This window comes from Aquarana catesbeiana, linkage group LG13, assembly GCF_042186555.1.
Source record: "Aquarana catesbeiana isolate 2022-GZ linkage group LG13, ASM4218655v1, whole genome shotgun sequence".
NCBI lineage: Eukaryota > Metazoa > Chordata > Amphibia > Anura > Ranidae > Aquarana > Aquarana catesbeiana.
Window position 1 is genome coordinate 53,775,170 of NC_133336.1, and position 13,854 is coordinate 53,789,023.

Sequence of the window (13,854 nt, forward strand, 5' to 3'; positions counted from 1 at the left end):
GCCCTTCTCTGATCCTCCTCCAGACCCCTACTTTCTAGTAATGCATCCAGCTTCTTCCCAGCAGCAGCATAAGGAAAGGGGGTGCACTGTGATGTTAGGGAGAGTAGGGGGACTCAACTTCTGATGGTGGGGTGGCTCTTGACATCTAATGTAAGGGGAGGGGATGTGCTGGACATCTAATCTTACAGCTACAACCGGCCCTTTTGAGGACAATCAGAATGCTGATGCGGCCCACGATGAAATTGAGTTTGACACCCCTACTTTAGGGGAATGTGAACGGATTTATCCATCCGTGTCTTCATTATCCCTCCCAAAGAGTTCATTAAAATATGTATGTAAAGCTAAAACTTCCTTTTGGCTTTGGATAGAGTGGGTGGTATAAAATCCATATCTGTCTGTTCTGTTGAAAAAAATCTCACTACCTCCTCTTTCAGAGATGCATAAGAAAGTGAAAGGAAATCTCTACAAAGCTAGGGGAATTTAGACCATTATAGACCATAGATCACTGATAAATGTCCCTACTCAAAGATTTCCTCTCTATGCTTATTTTTGTGACAACTTTTAGATTTGGGATTTCCAAGCAATTTCTGTCTCGGTCACAACTTCATGGGCCATCAGAGGCATGCCATCACTGTTAACACTTGCTGAAAAAACAACATTTTGACAGACAGTAATGTCATACACAGTCATATGCAGCTGTCCCCATCAGAGCATATAGACTCTTCGCTCCATAAGCGACAAGCACAATTGATTACCTATTCGTTTCTGGTCTGCAATATCAAGCTCTGGCTCAACGAATGGTTTCAGTTCCTCCTCTTCGTGCCCTGCATTGATCCATCTGTCCTTCATTATTTGCTAAAATGGAAACACAAAGATGCAACAAGAGAAGAGGGGGGAATAAAGAAACTTAGTGAAAGCACAGCACAGGTTAAATGAGCCAGTAAGAAATCACACCGGCTGTCAAGTCTGCTTATTAAACCACACAACACCTTTTTCTAAAAAGGAGGCAGCATACAAATTAGCAAAGGAGAAAACCACTCAAGCATAAGATCTTCAAAGCTTGGCAAAGGCACAGCAATATCTGTATTTGCGTTAATACACAGGGCTCATTAACTGGCTTATGTTATGGTTCTATCAGCCTGTTCCTAGTGAGCCCCACAGAGTGAAGCCTAGATAAGTAAATGGCATTGAGAGGTCATTGAAAAGACTAAAGCTGGCCACACATTATACTGTACACATTTTTGTTACTTTTTTTTTTTAGATTTACCTTCAACTATGTAGTGCAAGGGCCTGCCTGACTGCATGCAATTTGAAAGGGTTTGGGTTTGACCCCCTATTATATGGTTTTGATAAATCTAAAGGAAAAATTGATGAGAAAATTGTATAATGTTGTAGCCAGCTTTAAAGGACCAATCATCTGAAAAACTAAAAACGCTACACCCCCTTTATTAAAACAAAATACAAAATAAAAAGCCTCATGCCCTGAAAAAATATATATAAAAAAAATAAAATAATAAAAGGCACAATGTAATTAAAGTCTACACACCCCTGTAAAAATGCCAGGTTTCTGAGATGTAAAAAAAAAAAAAAAAGACCAAGACAAATCACTTTCCACCTTTAACCATTTTACCTCCGAAAGATTTACCCCCTTCATGACCAGGTCATTTATTTTGCTATATGGAACTGCGTTACTTTAAACTGACAAATGCGTGGTCATGCAAGGCTGTACATAAATTTAATGTTCTTATCGAGTGGGGAAAATATGGCACAACAGTGACATTACCAAGAACTGGACATCCCTCCAAAATTGATGAAAAGACGAGAAGAAAACTGGTCAGGGAGGCTGCCAAGAGGCCTACAGCAGCTCTAAAGGAGCTGCAGGAATATCTGGCAAGTACTGGCTGTGTGGTACATGTGACAACAATCTCCCGTATTCTTCATATGTCTGGGCTATGGGGTGGAGTGGCAAGACTTTTCTTAAGAAAAATATCCAAGCCTGGCTAAATTTTGCAAAAACACATCTGAAGTCTCCCAAAAGCATGTGGGAAAAATGTGTTATGGTCTGATTAAACCGAGGTTGAACTTTTTGGCCATAATTCCAAAAGATATTTGGTGCTAAACAACACCGCACATCACCAAAAGAACACCATACCCACAGTGAAGCATGGTGGTGGCAGCATCATGCTTTGGGGATATTTTTCTTCAGCTGGAACTTAGTCAAGGTAGAGGAAATTATGAACAGTGGCAAATACCAATCAATATTGCACAAAACCTTCAGGCTTCTGCTGGAAAGCTGAACATGAAGAGGAACTTCATCTTTCAGCATGAAAACGACCCAAAGCATACATCCAAATCAACAAAGGAATGGCTTCACCAGAAGATTAAAGTTTTGGAATGGCCCAGCCAGAGCCCGAACCTGAATCCCATTGAAAATCTGTGGGGTGATCTGAAGAGGGCTGTGCACAGGAGATTCCCTTGCATTGACAGATTTGGAGTATTTTTGCAAAGGAGAGTGGGCAAATATTGCCAAGTCAAGATGTGCCATAAAGAGACTCCTACCCAAAAAGACCGAGTGTTGTAACAAAATCAAAAGGGTGCTCCAACAAAGTATTAGTTTAAGGGTGTGCACATTTATGCAACCATATTTTATTTTTACTTCCCTCCACTAAAAGATTTCAGTTTGTTTTTCGATTGAGTTGCACAGTTTATAGGTCACATTAAAAAGGTGGAAAAAGTTCTGAAATGATTTATCTTTGTCAATTTATTTTTTTTACACCACAGAAACCTGACATTTTAGCAGGGGTGGGTAGACTTTATATAATTATATATTTTTTTACACTCTGCTATAAAACATATCCAATGAAAAATGTTCAAAAAAAATATTAAATTTTTTCATAAATTTAGGCCAATATGTACTCGGTTACATATTTTTGGTTAAAAAAAAAAAAAAAAAAAAAAATCCCAATAAGCGTATATTGATTGATTTGCGCAACAATTAGAGTCTATAATCTATGGTATACATTCTGATTGATAGAGATATATAGATATATCTATATATATCTAGATAGATAGATAGATAGATAGATATATACACACATACACACACACATATATATATATATATATATACACACACACACACACACACACACACACAAGTGATGGCAGTGATCAGCGACTTGTAATAAGACTGCAATACTGCAGCGGACAGCCTGACACTTTGTGGGAACCAATGACACTAAGGCCCCTTTCACACTGGGGTGGTTTGCAGGCCTTATTGCGCTAAAAATACCGCTTGCAAACCGCCCCAAAACAGCCTCCGCTGTTTCTTCACTGTGAAAGCCCGAGGGCTTTCACACTGAAGCGGCAGGAGAAGAAAAAATCTCCTGTCAGCCGCATCTTTGGAGCGGTGAAAGAGCGGTGTATTCACCGCTCCTGCCCATTGAAATCAATGGGACAGCGCGGCTATACCGCGGCAATACCACGGCTATAGCCGCGCTATATGAGTGGATTTAACCCTTTTTCGGCCGCCAGCAGGGGGTTAAAACCGCACCGCTAGCGGCCGAATACCACAGTAAAACAGCGCTAAAAATAGCGCTGTTTTACCGCCCACGCCCCCTACCGCCCCAGTGTGAAAGGGGCCTAAAACAGTGATCAGTGCTAAAAATATGCACTGTCACTGTACGAATGACACTGGCTGGGAAGGGGTTAAACATCTAGGATGATCAAAGGGTTAAATGTGTGCCTAACCAGTGTTTATTTGTACACAGTGTGGTGTTTTTACTAAGGCTCCACCACCATGCGCACTAGCATTTTTTTCTGCTCCAAGAAGCTGTTTTTTGGAGCGTTTTCCAGCAGAAAAAAAAAAGCTAGACACTCCTAAAGCGCGCCTAACAGCTTTTTTTGTGCAGCTTTTTTTTTCTTTACATATTGTACAAATGCTAACACTCTTAAAAGCTACTAAAATCACTATCAGCCTTTTCATTCAGTTTTTTTAGCTTATAAAATACACTAGTGTGCATGAGGCCTAAGGTATGTGCTGGACTCTATTCACTGCTTTGCAGGAAAACAAAATCCACCACCACTGAGCTCTGCATTGGTTACATATGCAAGAGCTCAGACCTGTGTCTCTCTGGGAGCCCAGGGTGCCTGACTCACAAGAAGCCATTTTTTTTGTGCCTTTACTTACTGTTGACCCCTTTTGGGGAACTATTCAGCACAGGTGGGCCTGCCCCTACCCTCTTCAGGCACAAAAAACATGGTTCCTTGTAAGCCAGGCACCCTGGGCTCCGAGAGAGAGACAGGTCTGAGCTCTGCATATGTAACCAATGCAGAGCTCCGTGGTAGTGGAGGATTTTGTTTTCCTGCAAAGCGGTGAACAGAATCCAGCACATCCCCTAGGCCTCATGCATACCGTTCTCCGCCTTGTGAATGGTCGAGATGGCCTAGGAGGGATCTGAACTAGCAAAAGCCTTTGGTTTCAATACGGTTTCCCATCTGTTAGAGGTAACTATACCTTGTAAATCCATATAGATATTATTTGTAGACTTTGCAATATTGTGCAATTATAAAGCCTAATATATTTTTGTATCTAGACATTGCAGTCCCCCTGAAGAAGACTACGACTTATGTTTTCGAAAACACGCCAGGGGAATTGCTCAGGGCAGAAATACTTACCATAGTTGGTCCAGTATACTTGCACATTCTGCGTCATTATATATGACGGGTCAGGATTTGTAAACCAGAGCTCATATTTTAAATCTTTGTGCATTTTAATATTTGTACAATAAAATACTTTTTTCTATATATTTACTTTGACAATTTGATAGTCTGCTGCCAAAAAAAATCCCATGAGTGAATCTCTTGCTTCTCTCTTTAAACAAAAAAGTTTTGCCTTATGTTATACTTTAATTCTGAACACACCCCAATTATGAGAGGGTGTTTACTTCTCCTATAACCTAAACCTATAATGTATAATTTCATTTAAAACGTGGAAAAAATCCTGAAGTGATTTATCTTGGGCTCATTTTTTTACATCTCAAAAACCTGGAATTTTTACAGGGGTGTGTAGAATTATTATAACCATTGTATACATTGCCAAGTTAACCACAGCCTAAAGTTGGCCTTTGTTCAAAAAAAGATCACAGAAAACGCCACATTTTGCAAAAAACACACACAAGATATTAAACGTATAGCTATATATTAGGACAGGATACTGCTTGAATTATAGCTACCATGTGGGGTACTACGCGGCACATTACACCTTTACAGTGTCAAACTAAACATTCAGTTTCAAGCTGTTTAACCAATTCCCACCGGCGGGATGGAGTTAAAAATGAAAACCTTTAGCAGGATGCTTTACAGACTTTGATCCTGTACCTCTAGAGTGCCCCTTTTGGTTGGGTTTAGCACCAGGAACCGCTTGAGAAGATTTTCACAGTCTGTTGACATGTAGAAGGGAATTCGGTACTTCCCTCGTAGTACTCTTTCCCTCAATTCCTAGGAAGAGAAAAAAAGTTTTAGGATTTAAAAAACAAACAAAAAAAAATTAAAAAACTGTATTTAAGAGCGTATATCAGTAGTAAAAGTTTATAAAAAGTAGCAACACAAGTACAACGAAACAGAGGTATCCAAACAAGGCTACTAACAATGAAGGTGTGCCACATCCCAAGTAAACATGGAAATGGAGAAATCCCCTAGGGGTGAGACTTTGAAGGCACTACCATACCAAAAATTACTTTGTTATGGTAGTGCCTTCAAAGTCCCACCCCTAGGGGATTTCTCCATTTCCAACACAAGCACAACAGGCATTTTGAATTTAAGCTGGCTTGTAATGCCAGATTTCAAGCCCACAACCTTGCTACATCTTTAGGGTTTCCACAATCATCTTCTGTGGGCCCCCATTGCAGTCTGAAGATGCAAGCCATACATGATTATTATTTATTTATTTATTTCATGTACTTATATAGCGCCGTCAATTTACGCAGCGCTTTACATATACATTTTACATTCACATCAGTCCCTACCCTCAAGGAGCTTACAATCTAAGGTCCCTAACTCACATTCATACCTATACTAGGGCCAATTTAGACAGGATCCAATTAACCTACCAGCATGTCTTTGGATGAAAATAGGATTTTTGTAGTCACCACAAAATCCTTTTCGTGAAGTCCACTGAGGGACACAGGTGTCTAATTATAGTTATACTGCCCCCTACAGGAAGACTTGACAAAAAAACAAATAAAAAACAAAACTAAACTGTAGGCCAGCCAAGGATAACCCCCTCCCACTATCAGTGTGCCTCCATCTTGTGGAAAAGTGGTACAGAGAGCACAAGGCGGTAGAAGAAGCACACAATGGACTTCAAAAAATAAATAAATAATTACGACTAATACAAAAAACTGCTTTGTTTATTGAGGGGGCAAAGAAAATCTTTAAAATTTTGGGATGTTCAAAAGCAGAACTGAGAGGTGGGCAAATGCAGCAAACAAAAGCCAACTGGCCCAAAAAAAAAAAACAAAAAAAAAACCAGAAGAAACCAGTAAGCCCGTACGGGTATTGGCGCGCACCACATTTAGAAACCGCAGTTTCTAAATTTGGAAGTAATAGCAGTGGACTGCGTCTCCTCAGGTGCAAGCTAAAGGACTGGAGCAACTCAGATTCTCCATCAGATTTAGACCAGGCATGGGATTCTGAGTCATCAGCTGCTGACACTGATTCTGAGGTAGACGATCCGATGATATAATAAACGCTAGGAGCAGAGGGAAAAAACTTCAGGCTGCAGACATTGGCACCATCGTGAGGCTCAGGGTAGGAGGCAAGGCTCCAGGTACTAATGAAACTCAGACAACTGGCTGCAGGGTGAGGGTCAGATGGCTGTAGTTGACCAAATCCCTGTAGGTGGGCAGCAGTAATGGCTCTACAATCGAAGTTCCATGCCGCTCTCTGAAAGCAGGAGCAGTCATGGGGAGATGTTTCTTCGAGATTGCATGGTGGGAAAGAGTGCATAGGGCATAACACTCCACCCAACATATGATGTTCGCACTCCGTCTCACAGCGTTAGCCACAAAAAAAATTTAAAAAGTGCTAGCTAGGCTAGTCGTTCCACACAACAGAACTGAACAAAAGATGTCCATCCTCCTAGGACACTAGCAAGAAAATAAAAAAATAAGGCATGCTGAAAGTAGGAGTTCTTGCGGGCTGGCCTACATTTTTTGTTTGCCAGTGTTCAAGCCTCCTGGGGGAGCAGTATAACTGGAAGGTTAACGTAGAGTTCCACCCAAAGGTGGAAGTTCCGCTTTAAACACTCCTTACCCTCTTACATGCCACATTTGCCATGTCATTTTTGTTGGGGGGGGCGCAGGTATTTAGTTTTCACAAGTACCTACTCCCACTTACGCCTGAGCGGAAGTTCTCCTCTCCCTGCCTGCAATCTTCTGGGACACGTCACAGGTTCCAGAAGATTGCCCGGCCATTGAGGCGGTGCAGCACGACTCACGCATGCACATCCGGCTGTGAAGCCGCAAGTTGTCACAGCCAGGTGCCCACACTTGCAATGCCGGCGCCAGGGAGAAACAAGAAAGACGAGAGAGAGCCGGGGGTTCAGGTGACCGCATTGCTGGACCGTGGGTTTATTAAATGTCAGCAGCTACACTTTTTGTAGCTGCTGACTTAACACAAAAACAGCTGAAACTTCACTTTAAAGACTTCCCGTGTCCCTCAACAGAAAAGAAAGAAAGGCATTTTTAACACAAGCAGTTTAAATACCTGAATTTGGCCAGATATCTGCATTGTGAAAACCTCAAAAAAGTAGAGCTCCTACTGGGAGGGGCAGCACAAAATGCCAATACGGAAAGAAATACAAATACTGGCCACTAAAACTGTTATACTATGCATTTAAAGTAGAACTATAGGCAATTTTTTTTTTTTTTTTCATTTTGGATAGCGTAAGGGAGGGTTATAACCTCCATCTGTGCCCCATTGTGGAGATTTCCCTTTACTTCCTGCCCTACAGCCAAACAGGAAGTGAGAGGAATTCCCTGCAAATTAAATGAATTCCTTGGGGACCCCCAGGTCACCAGAATTAGTGTCCATATTTGAAAATTTCTCATTGGTTACTTTTATGGGGACAGGCCAAAATTTGGGATTTTCTTTTACTTTCAATAACTGTAAAACAGGTCAAAAGAGAGAATGTCCTTAATGGGGACACAGACAGCAATAAAAACTGACAAGCGTTCTATTCCATCTCTACCCTATTCGAGACCAAAAAAAAAAAAAAAAAGGAAGAAGTTTTGCTTCAACCACTTCTGGACTGCCCACCGTGTACGTACATTGCTACTTTGATATTATATACCGTTGTTATGGCTGTTCCACATAAAAGTGGTCCCAGCGACGGATTTCCCACGGGATCACTTTTATGGGCATCTGGAAAGGTGCCCCCTCCCGGTCGTTTTTGCCTTTTACCGGAGAGATCAGCGGCGGCGGAAGCGATCCAGTGTACTGATGGGCAGGGAGCCGAGTGACAACAAGATGGCCCCCACTCAACTATGCCCATGGAGGACCGGAGCGACGTTAAATGTCACTTCTGCCTACGTCTTTAAAGAGCCCATTTTTGTGTGTAAAAATAAAATTATATAATTTTTTTTTTTATTATCATTTAATTTTAAGTGTAAATGTGAGATCTGAGGTCTTTTTGACCCCAGATCACACATTAAAGGGGACCTGTCCTGCTTATTTCAATTACAAGGGATGTTTAAAATTCCTTGTAATAAGAATAAAAGTGATTACATTTTTTTTTTTTTAAAAAGGGACAATGTAAAAATAAAAAAAGTAAAATAAAATAAAATTTAGAGCGCCCCATCCCTCCGAGCTCGCACGCAGGAGCATACGCAAATCGCGCCCACATATGTAAACTGTGTTCAAACCACATGTGAGGTATTACCGCGATTGTTCAAGCAATAATTCTAGCACTAGATTTCCTCTAACTCTAAACAGGTATCCTGTAAAAACTTTTAAAGAGTCGCCTATAGAGATTTTTAAGTACCGTAGTTTGTCGCCATTCCAAATGTCGCCATTTTTAAAGCATGACATGTTAGGTATCAATTTACTCGGTGTAACAGCTTTCACATTATACAAACAAATTGGGCTAACGTTACTGTTTTCTTATTCATTACTATGATCTTATGCATTATTCTTAGCCCATTCCACATTTTGTACCCCCATTTAGACCAATGGTGTCAACATACAACTGGCTACAAAAAGCTACCAAATAGTAAGGGTTACACAAACCTTGGGAAAACACCTTCAAATCATTAACTTTTTAATCTTTAGGCTCTGTTCACATCTTAGTGTTTGGAAACGCCACGATTCTCCCAGAGATTCGAAACAGTGGCAAATCGCGAGATGCCCATGCGATCCCCGTCACTTCCAATGGCCCCCCCGATCGCAGCGCAATTTAGTCGCCAATCATCAGGTGACAATCTCGCAAACAGAATGGCAGGATACCTGTCGCCCAAAAGAAGCTCTTGTACTTCTTTTTGGTCTACAGGCATCCCGCGATTCTGTTTACGCGATTTTACCGCGACTATCGCCCAACGAATCATGGCAAAATCGCACTGGGATCGGGGTGCCACTGGAAGTGATGGGGATTGCACGGGCGTGCCACTATTTTCCATCACTTCGAATCGCAGGTAGACTCGCGGCGATTCCACCCACGATTTGGAACGCCACAATGTCAACGAATCCTTAGTGGCAACAATGTTGACTGATGAACATATCCATAATAATGTACTGAATGATGTACTGAATCCAGTTTGCATAAAGTAGGCCAACAATGGGAAAGGAAGTCACTTGTATGAAATTAATATATTAAACGTATGCGCTGCTCGTCATCACCGGGTGTGGTAGGTCTAGAACCTACTTGGGAAGTTATATAAAATGGAACATTTTCAAAACAGGGCAGAATCACATTAATTGTATAATTAGTCCAGTTCGGATCACACTACTGCGACTTGAAAGTCACGCAACTTACGATGCAACTTTGCCAGGCGACTTGTTAGTGACTTGAGCACTACTTTCGTTTCAATAGGTTTTTATTGAGACACATAGGGTACAGTACAAGTGAGTTGCCTAGGTAATAACAAAGAAATATCGACTCTAACAATGTGTCACATTTTTTCCAAAGTAGTAAGGGTAGTCAAGTACTATGATGTAACTTTGAAGTGACTTTCAGGGAATGCCTGGGTAATCTTCCTGTGATTTCAGATCCAAATCACCTCACTATAGATGAGGATCCGACTTGGAGGTGACTTCCATTAAAGTCTATGGGCACAAGTTGGATAGATGTCGCCTTGAAGTAGTGCAGAAACCTTTTTCTAAAGTCAGAGCAACTTCAGAAGTGCCAATTAAGACAGCTCTCACTGACCACCATAGGATTTCACATGTCATGCGACTTGGGGTCTCACAAGTCGGATCCCAAGTCGCAGCAGTGTGAACAGAGTTTAGCCAATAAACTAGAACAAAAACATCAGAAGTTCTAATTTCGCTCTTACTTGCCGAATGCAGATTCTGGGTCAGCAATTCAAAGTACCGAAGATGCATACAACCAGAAAACTGGCATTTATATAAGGAAAAAAAAAAAAAAACAGCCACGATTGTTTTTTTTGTCCTTGCCAGCAAAACAGTTTACACATTAGTCTACAATGTCTCCTATCCTCGGGCCATCAGGGCAGATCAAGCATTCAGATGTTTCCCGGGAAGAGCTGGTGAAGAAAAAAAGGTGTCTTTTCATGGACATTATTAAAGCTGATCTGTAACCAGTGTAAAGCTTTATTTATATGTTCAATGCCCAATGATGCTGTCAGATCTATTCACTGTGAATTCTAAGGCTAGTTTCACACGGGCTTCAGCTTGTACAAGAGCAGTGTGAACAGCAAGCTTTTGACAAAGAATTTGCAGAGCTTCCAGCAAGTTTTGTTGAAGTGTACCATTCAATTTTGGTTTGTAAATGTTGAATATTGATCCTAATGGGAGTGCTGATGGCCACAAAAAAAAAAAAAAAAAAAAAAAAAAAAAAAAAAAAAAAAAGCTGCTAGCAGGCAGGCTTCAGCACTTCATGAAGCTTGTTGAAAGCCTGCCAGCAGCTTGCCTAAAGTGGCAATCAACGCTCCCATCTGTGTTCAACATTACCAAACTGGAACTGAATGGTACTTTAAAAGCTTCAATATTTTATGCTGAAAGCCATGCAAATGCTTTGTTAAAGCTTGCAGTTCACACTGCTCTTATACAAGCTGAAGCCTGTGTGAAACAGGCCTATGGCTTTGCATTTGAAATCACTTACAAATTTTCCCAATGACAGCTTGTGCCGTAGCTCTGAGCCACTGACATGCCCTCATCTCCCAGCAGCAATATAACAATCACACGTAGCGTGTAAACAATTCAAGTGCATGTTTGTTTAGGTAAAATTCTTTAACTACATGCTGACCGGCCCACATACATGTACTGTGGGGCGGCAGCTTCTGTGTGCAGAATCACATACAGGTACGCAATTCTCCACTTCCGGGTATGGGGCGTGCAAATGCGCCAGCCCACTCCTGCTGTATCTAATCACACTGGGAGCGAGTGGCCGGTGGCACACGTGTACGCCCCATACCTACCAGAACCCACCAATCGTTTCCAAGAGAAACAGAAAGGCAGTTTGCCTATGTAAACAAGGCAGATCACCATTTTGTGACAAGGGAAGAGAGGGATCCTGTGTGCCTACTAAGCAGGAAAATGGATCTTTCTTCCCACAGTTAAAGCCCCCCCCCCCCACACACACACACACACACACACACACACACACACACACAGAAACCATTTAACCCTTTGATCACCCCTGATGGTAACCCCTTTCCCCTGCCAGTGTCATTAGTATAGTGACAGTGCATTTCTTTTAGCACTGATCAATGTATTGGTGTCACTGGTCCCCAAAAAAAGTGTCACTTAAGTGTCCGATTTGTCTGCCGTAATCACACTACAAGTCGTAGTCCCACTTATAAGTTGCCGATCGCTGCCATTACTATTAAAAAGAAATAAAAATTCCATAAAAATATCCCATAGTTTGTAGATGATATAACTTTTGCGCAAACCAATCAATATACGCTTGTTGGGATTTTTTTTTTTTTTTTTACCAAAAACATGTAGCAGAATATATATTGGCCATATATATTTGGGGGGGGGGGGGGGGCAAAACCTTCCGGAAGCTGAAGTGGTTAAACAAAAATTCAGTAAATCTATTACATGCACATTTCTCTATGTCTTGTCTACTCAGAATGCTGCAAGTACACAAAAAAAAAAATATACCTGGTGATTCTGCCAGAAATTCAGCAAGCTCCGAACATCCTGTGAAAAAGCTTACAGCACTGACTTTTCAGCATTAAAATCCCAAGCAGTGTTTGCACAGTCTGTGTTCTCCCCTACTGGACTACAGAACACATCCCAGTCATTATGCCTGCTCCGGGTAAGGGGCGTGCAGCATGCCCCTCCGGTGACCACCGGACACAATGGATTATAGGTTACAGCTAATCGGGTGTCATGTGATTGCTATGATTGGTCATAGCGATCACATAACAAGGTAAACAACCCATCATTAATGGCTTTCCATTCACGAACAACTTGCTTACTGGTGATTTCATTGGCCCACAGCAATTACATGGTACCTGGTTACCTGTACCATGTGATTAACTGTAGCCAATCACAGATCATAACCAAAAGCAAGCGGTTTATAAATGGTTAACCGATTCATGATAGCTAAAACTATTGCTTATACAGTGATCTTCACCTATACCCCAGAGTAGTACAGTGTCACACTACTCTGACGACAGGATGTGTAAAAAAAATAAATAAAAACAATGTCATTTTCTTTACATACTGTCACAATTTAATATACCTGTCAGCCCCACACCAGTCATAGGATGACGCTATACTGCACTGGTGACAGCATGTAAAGAACAAAAAAAAAAAAAATTGTGACAAAAAAATTACAAACTTCAAAAAACTCGCCATGCCTTTTACTAAATACCTTATACTGTCTACCTTCCAAAAGGGGTAATTTGGGGGACATTTGTACTATCCTGGCAATTTAGGGCCTCAAGAAATGTCAAGGCTGTCTACATCAGGACTGATCAATTTTTGAAATATATATACCATAGTCTGCAGACACTATGTTAAATGGTGATAGGTCTGAGGAATAAAACACCCCAGACTTCAGGAACCTAATATGTACAATCTTGAGGACAGAAGAGAAAATTGGGTAATACATGTAAGCTTTAAATTCATAAAAGGTTTGAATAAGATTCAGTGGGGCAATATTTTAATATGAATATCAAATGTTCAAGAACACAGGGACATGCCCTCACACTGACAGGAAGAAAGTTTAAAACTAACCTTAGAAAATATTCTTTTACCAAACTAGTGGATGCCTGAAACCTACCGTATATACTCGAGTATAAGTCGAATTTTCAGCCCTTTTTTTTGGGCTGAAAGTCCCCCCCCCGACTTATACTCGAGTCACCGCCGTCTGTCAGCATGATCAGCGTGTCACGCAGGCAGACGGCAGCCGGCGTGTGATAATACCGTTCGGAGGCTATTCCAGCTTTCAAAAGCCGCGCCTCCTGCTCATCTGTGATAGGCTGAACACTCCATTTCCCAGCAGTCAGTGTACAGCCTATCATGGACATTCTCTCATCCTCGTCCGTGGTGAGAATGAGAGAATGTCCGTGATAGGCAGAACACTCAGCGGTCAGCCTATCACAGATGAGGAGGAGGAGGTGCTGCTTTTGAACAGTGAAATGGCTGCCGAAGTGTATTATCGTA

At 41.4% G+C, this 13,854-nt stretch overlaps 1 protein-coding gene across 12 annotated transcripts in view; it reads right to left on the reverse strand.

Annotated features, from left to right (window-relative positions):
* Positions 1 to 13,854, reverse strand: part of MARK3 (microtubule affinity regulating kinase 3) — a 140,510-nt gene that overhangs the window by 38,558 nt on the left and 88,098 nt on the right. For all 12 annotated transcript variants that reach the window (XM_073610500.1, XM_073610498.1, XM_073610499.1 and 9 more), the window contains exons 9-10: positions 5,380 to 5,499; positions 756 to 855 (exon numbers count right to left, since the gene is read on the reverse strand). In XM_073610500.1, coding sequence (XP_073466601.1) covers positions 756 to 855; positions 5,380 to 5,499 — 220 coding nt within the window. The remainder of the gene's footprint in view (positions 1 to 755; positions 856 to 5,379; positions 5,500 to 13,854) is intronic.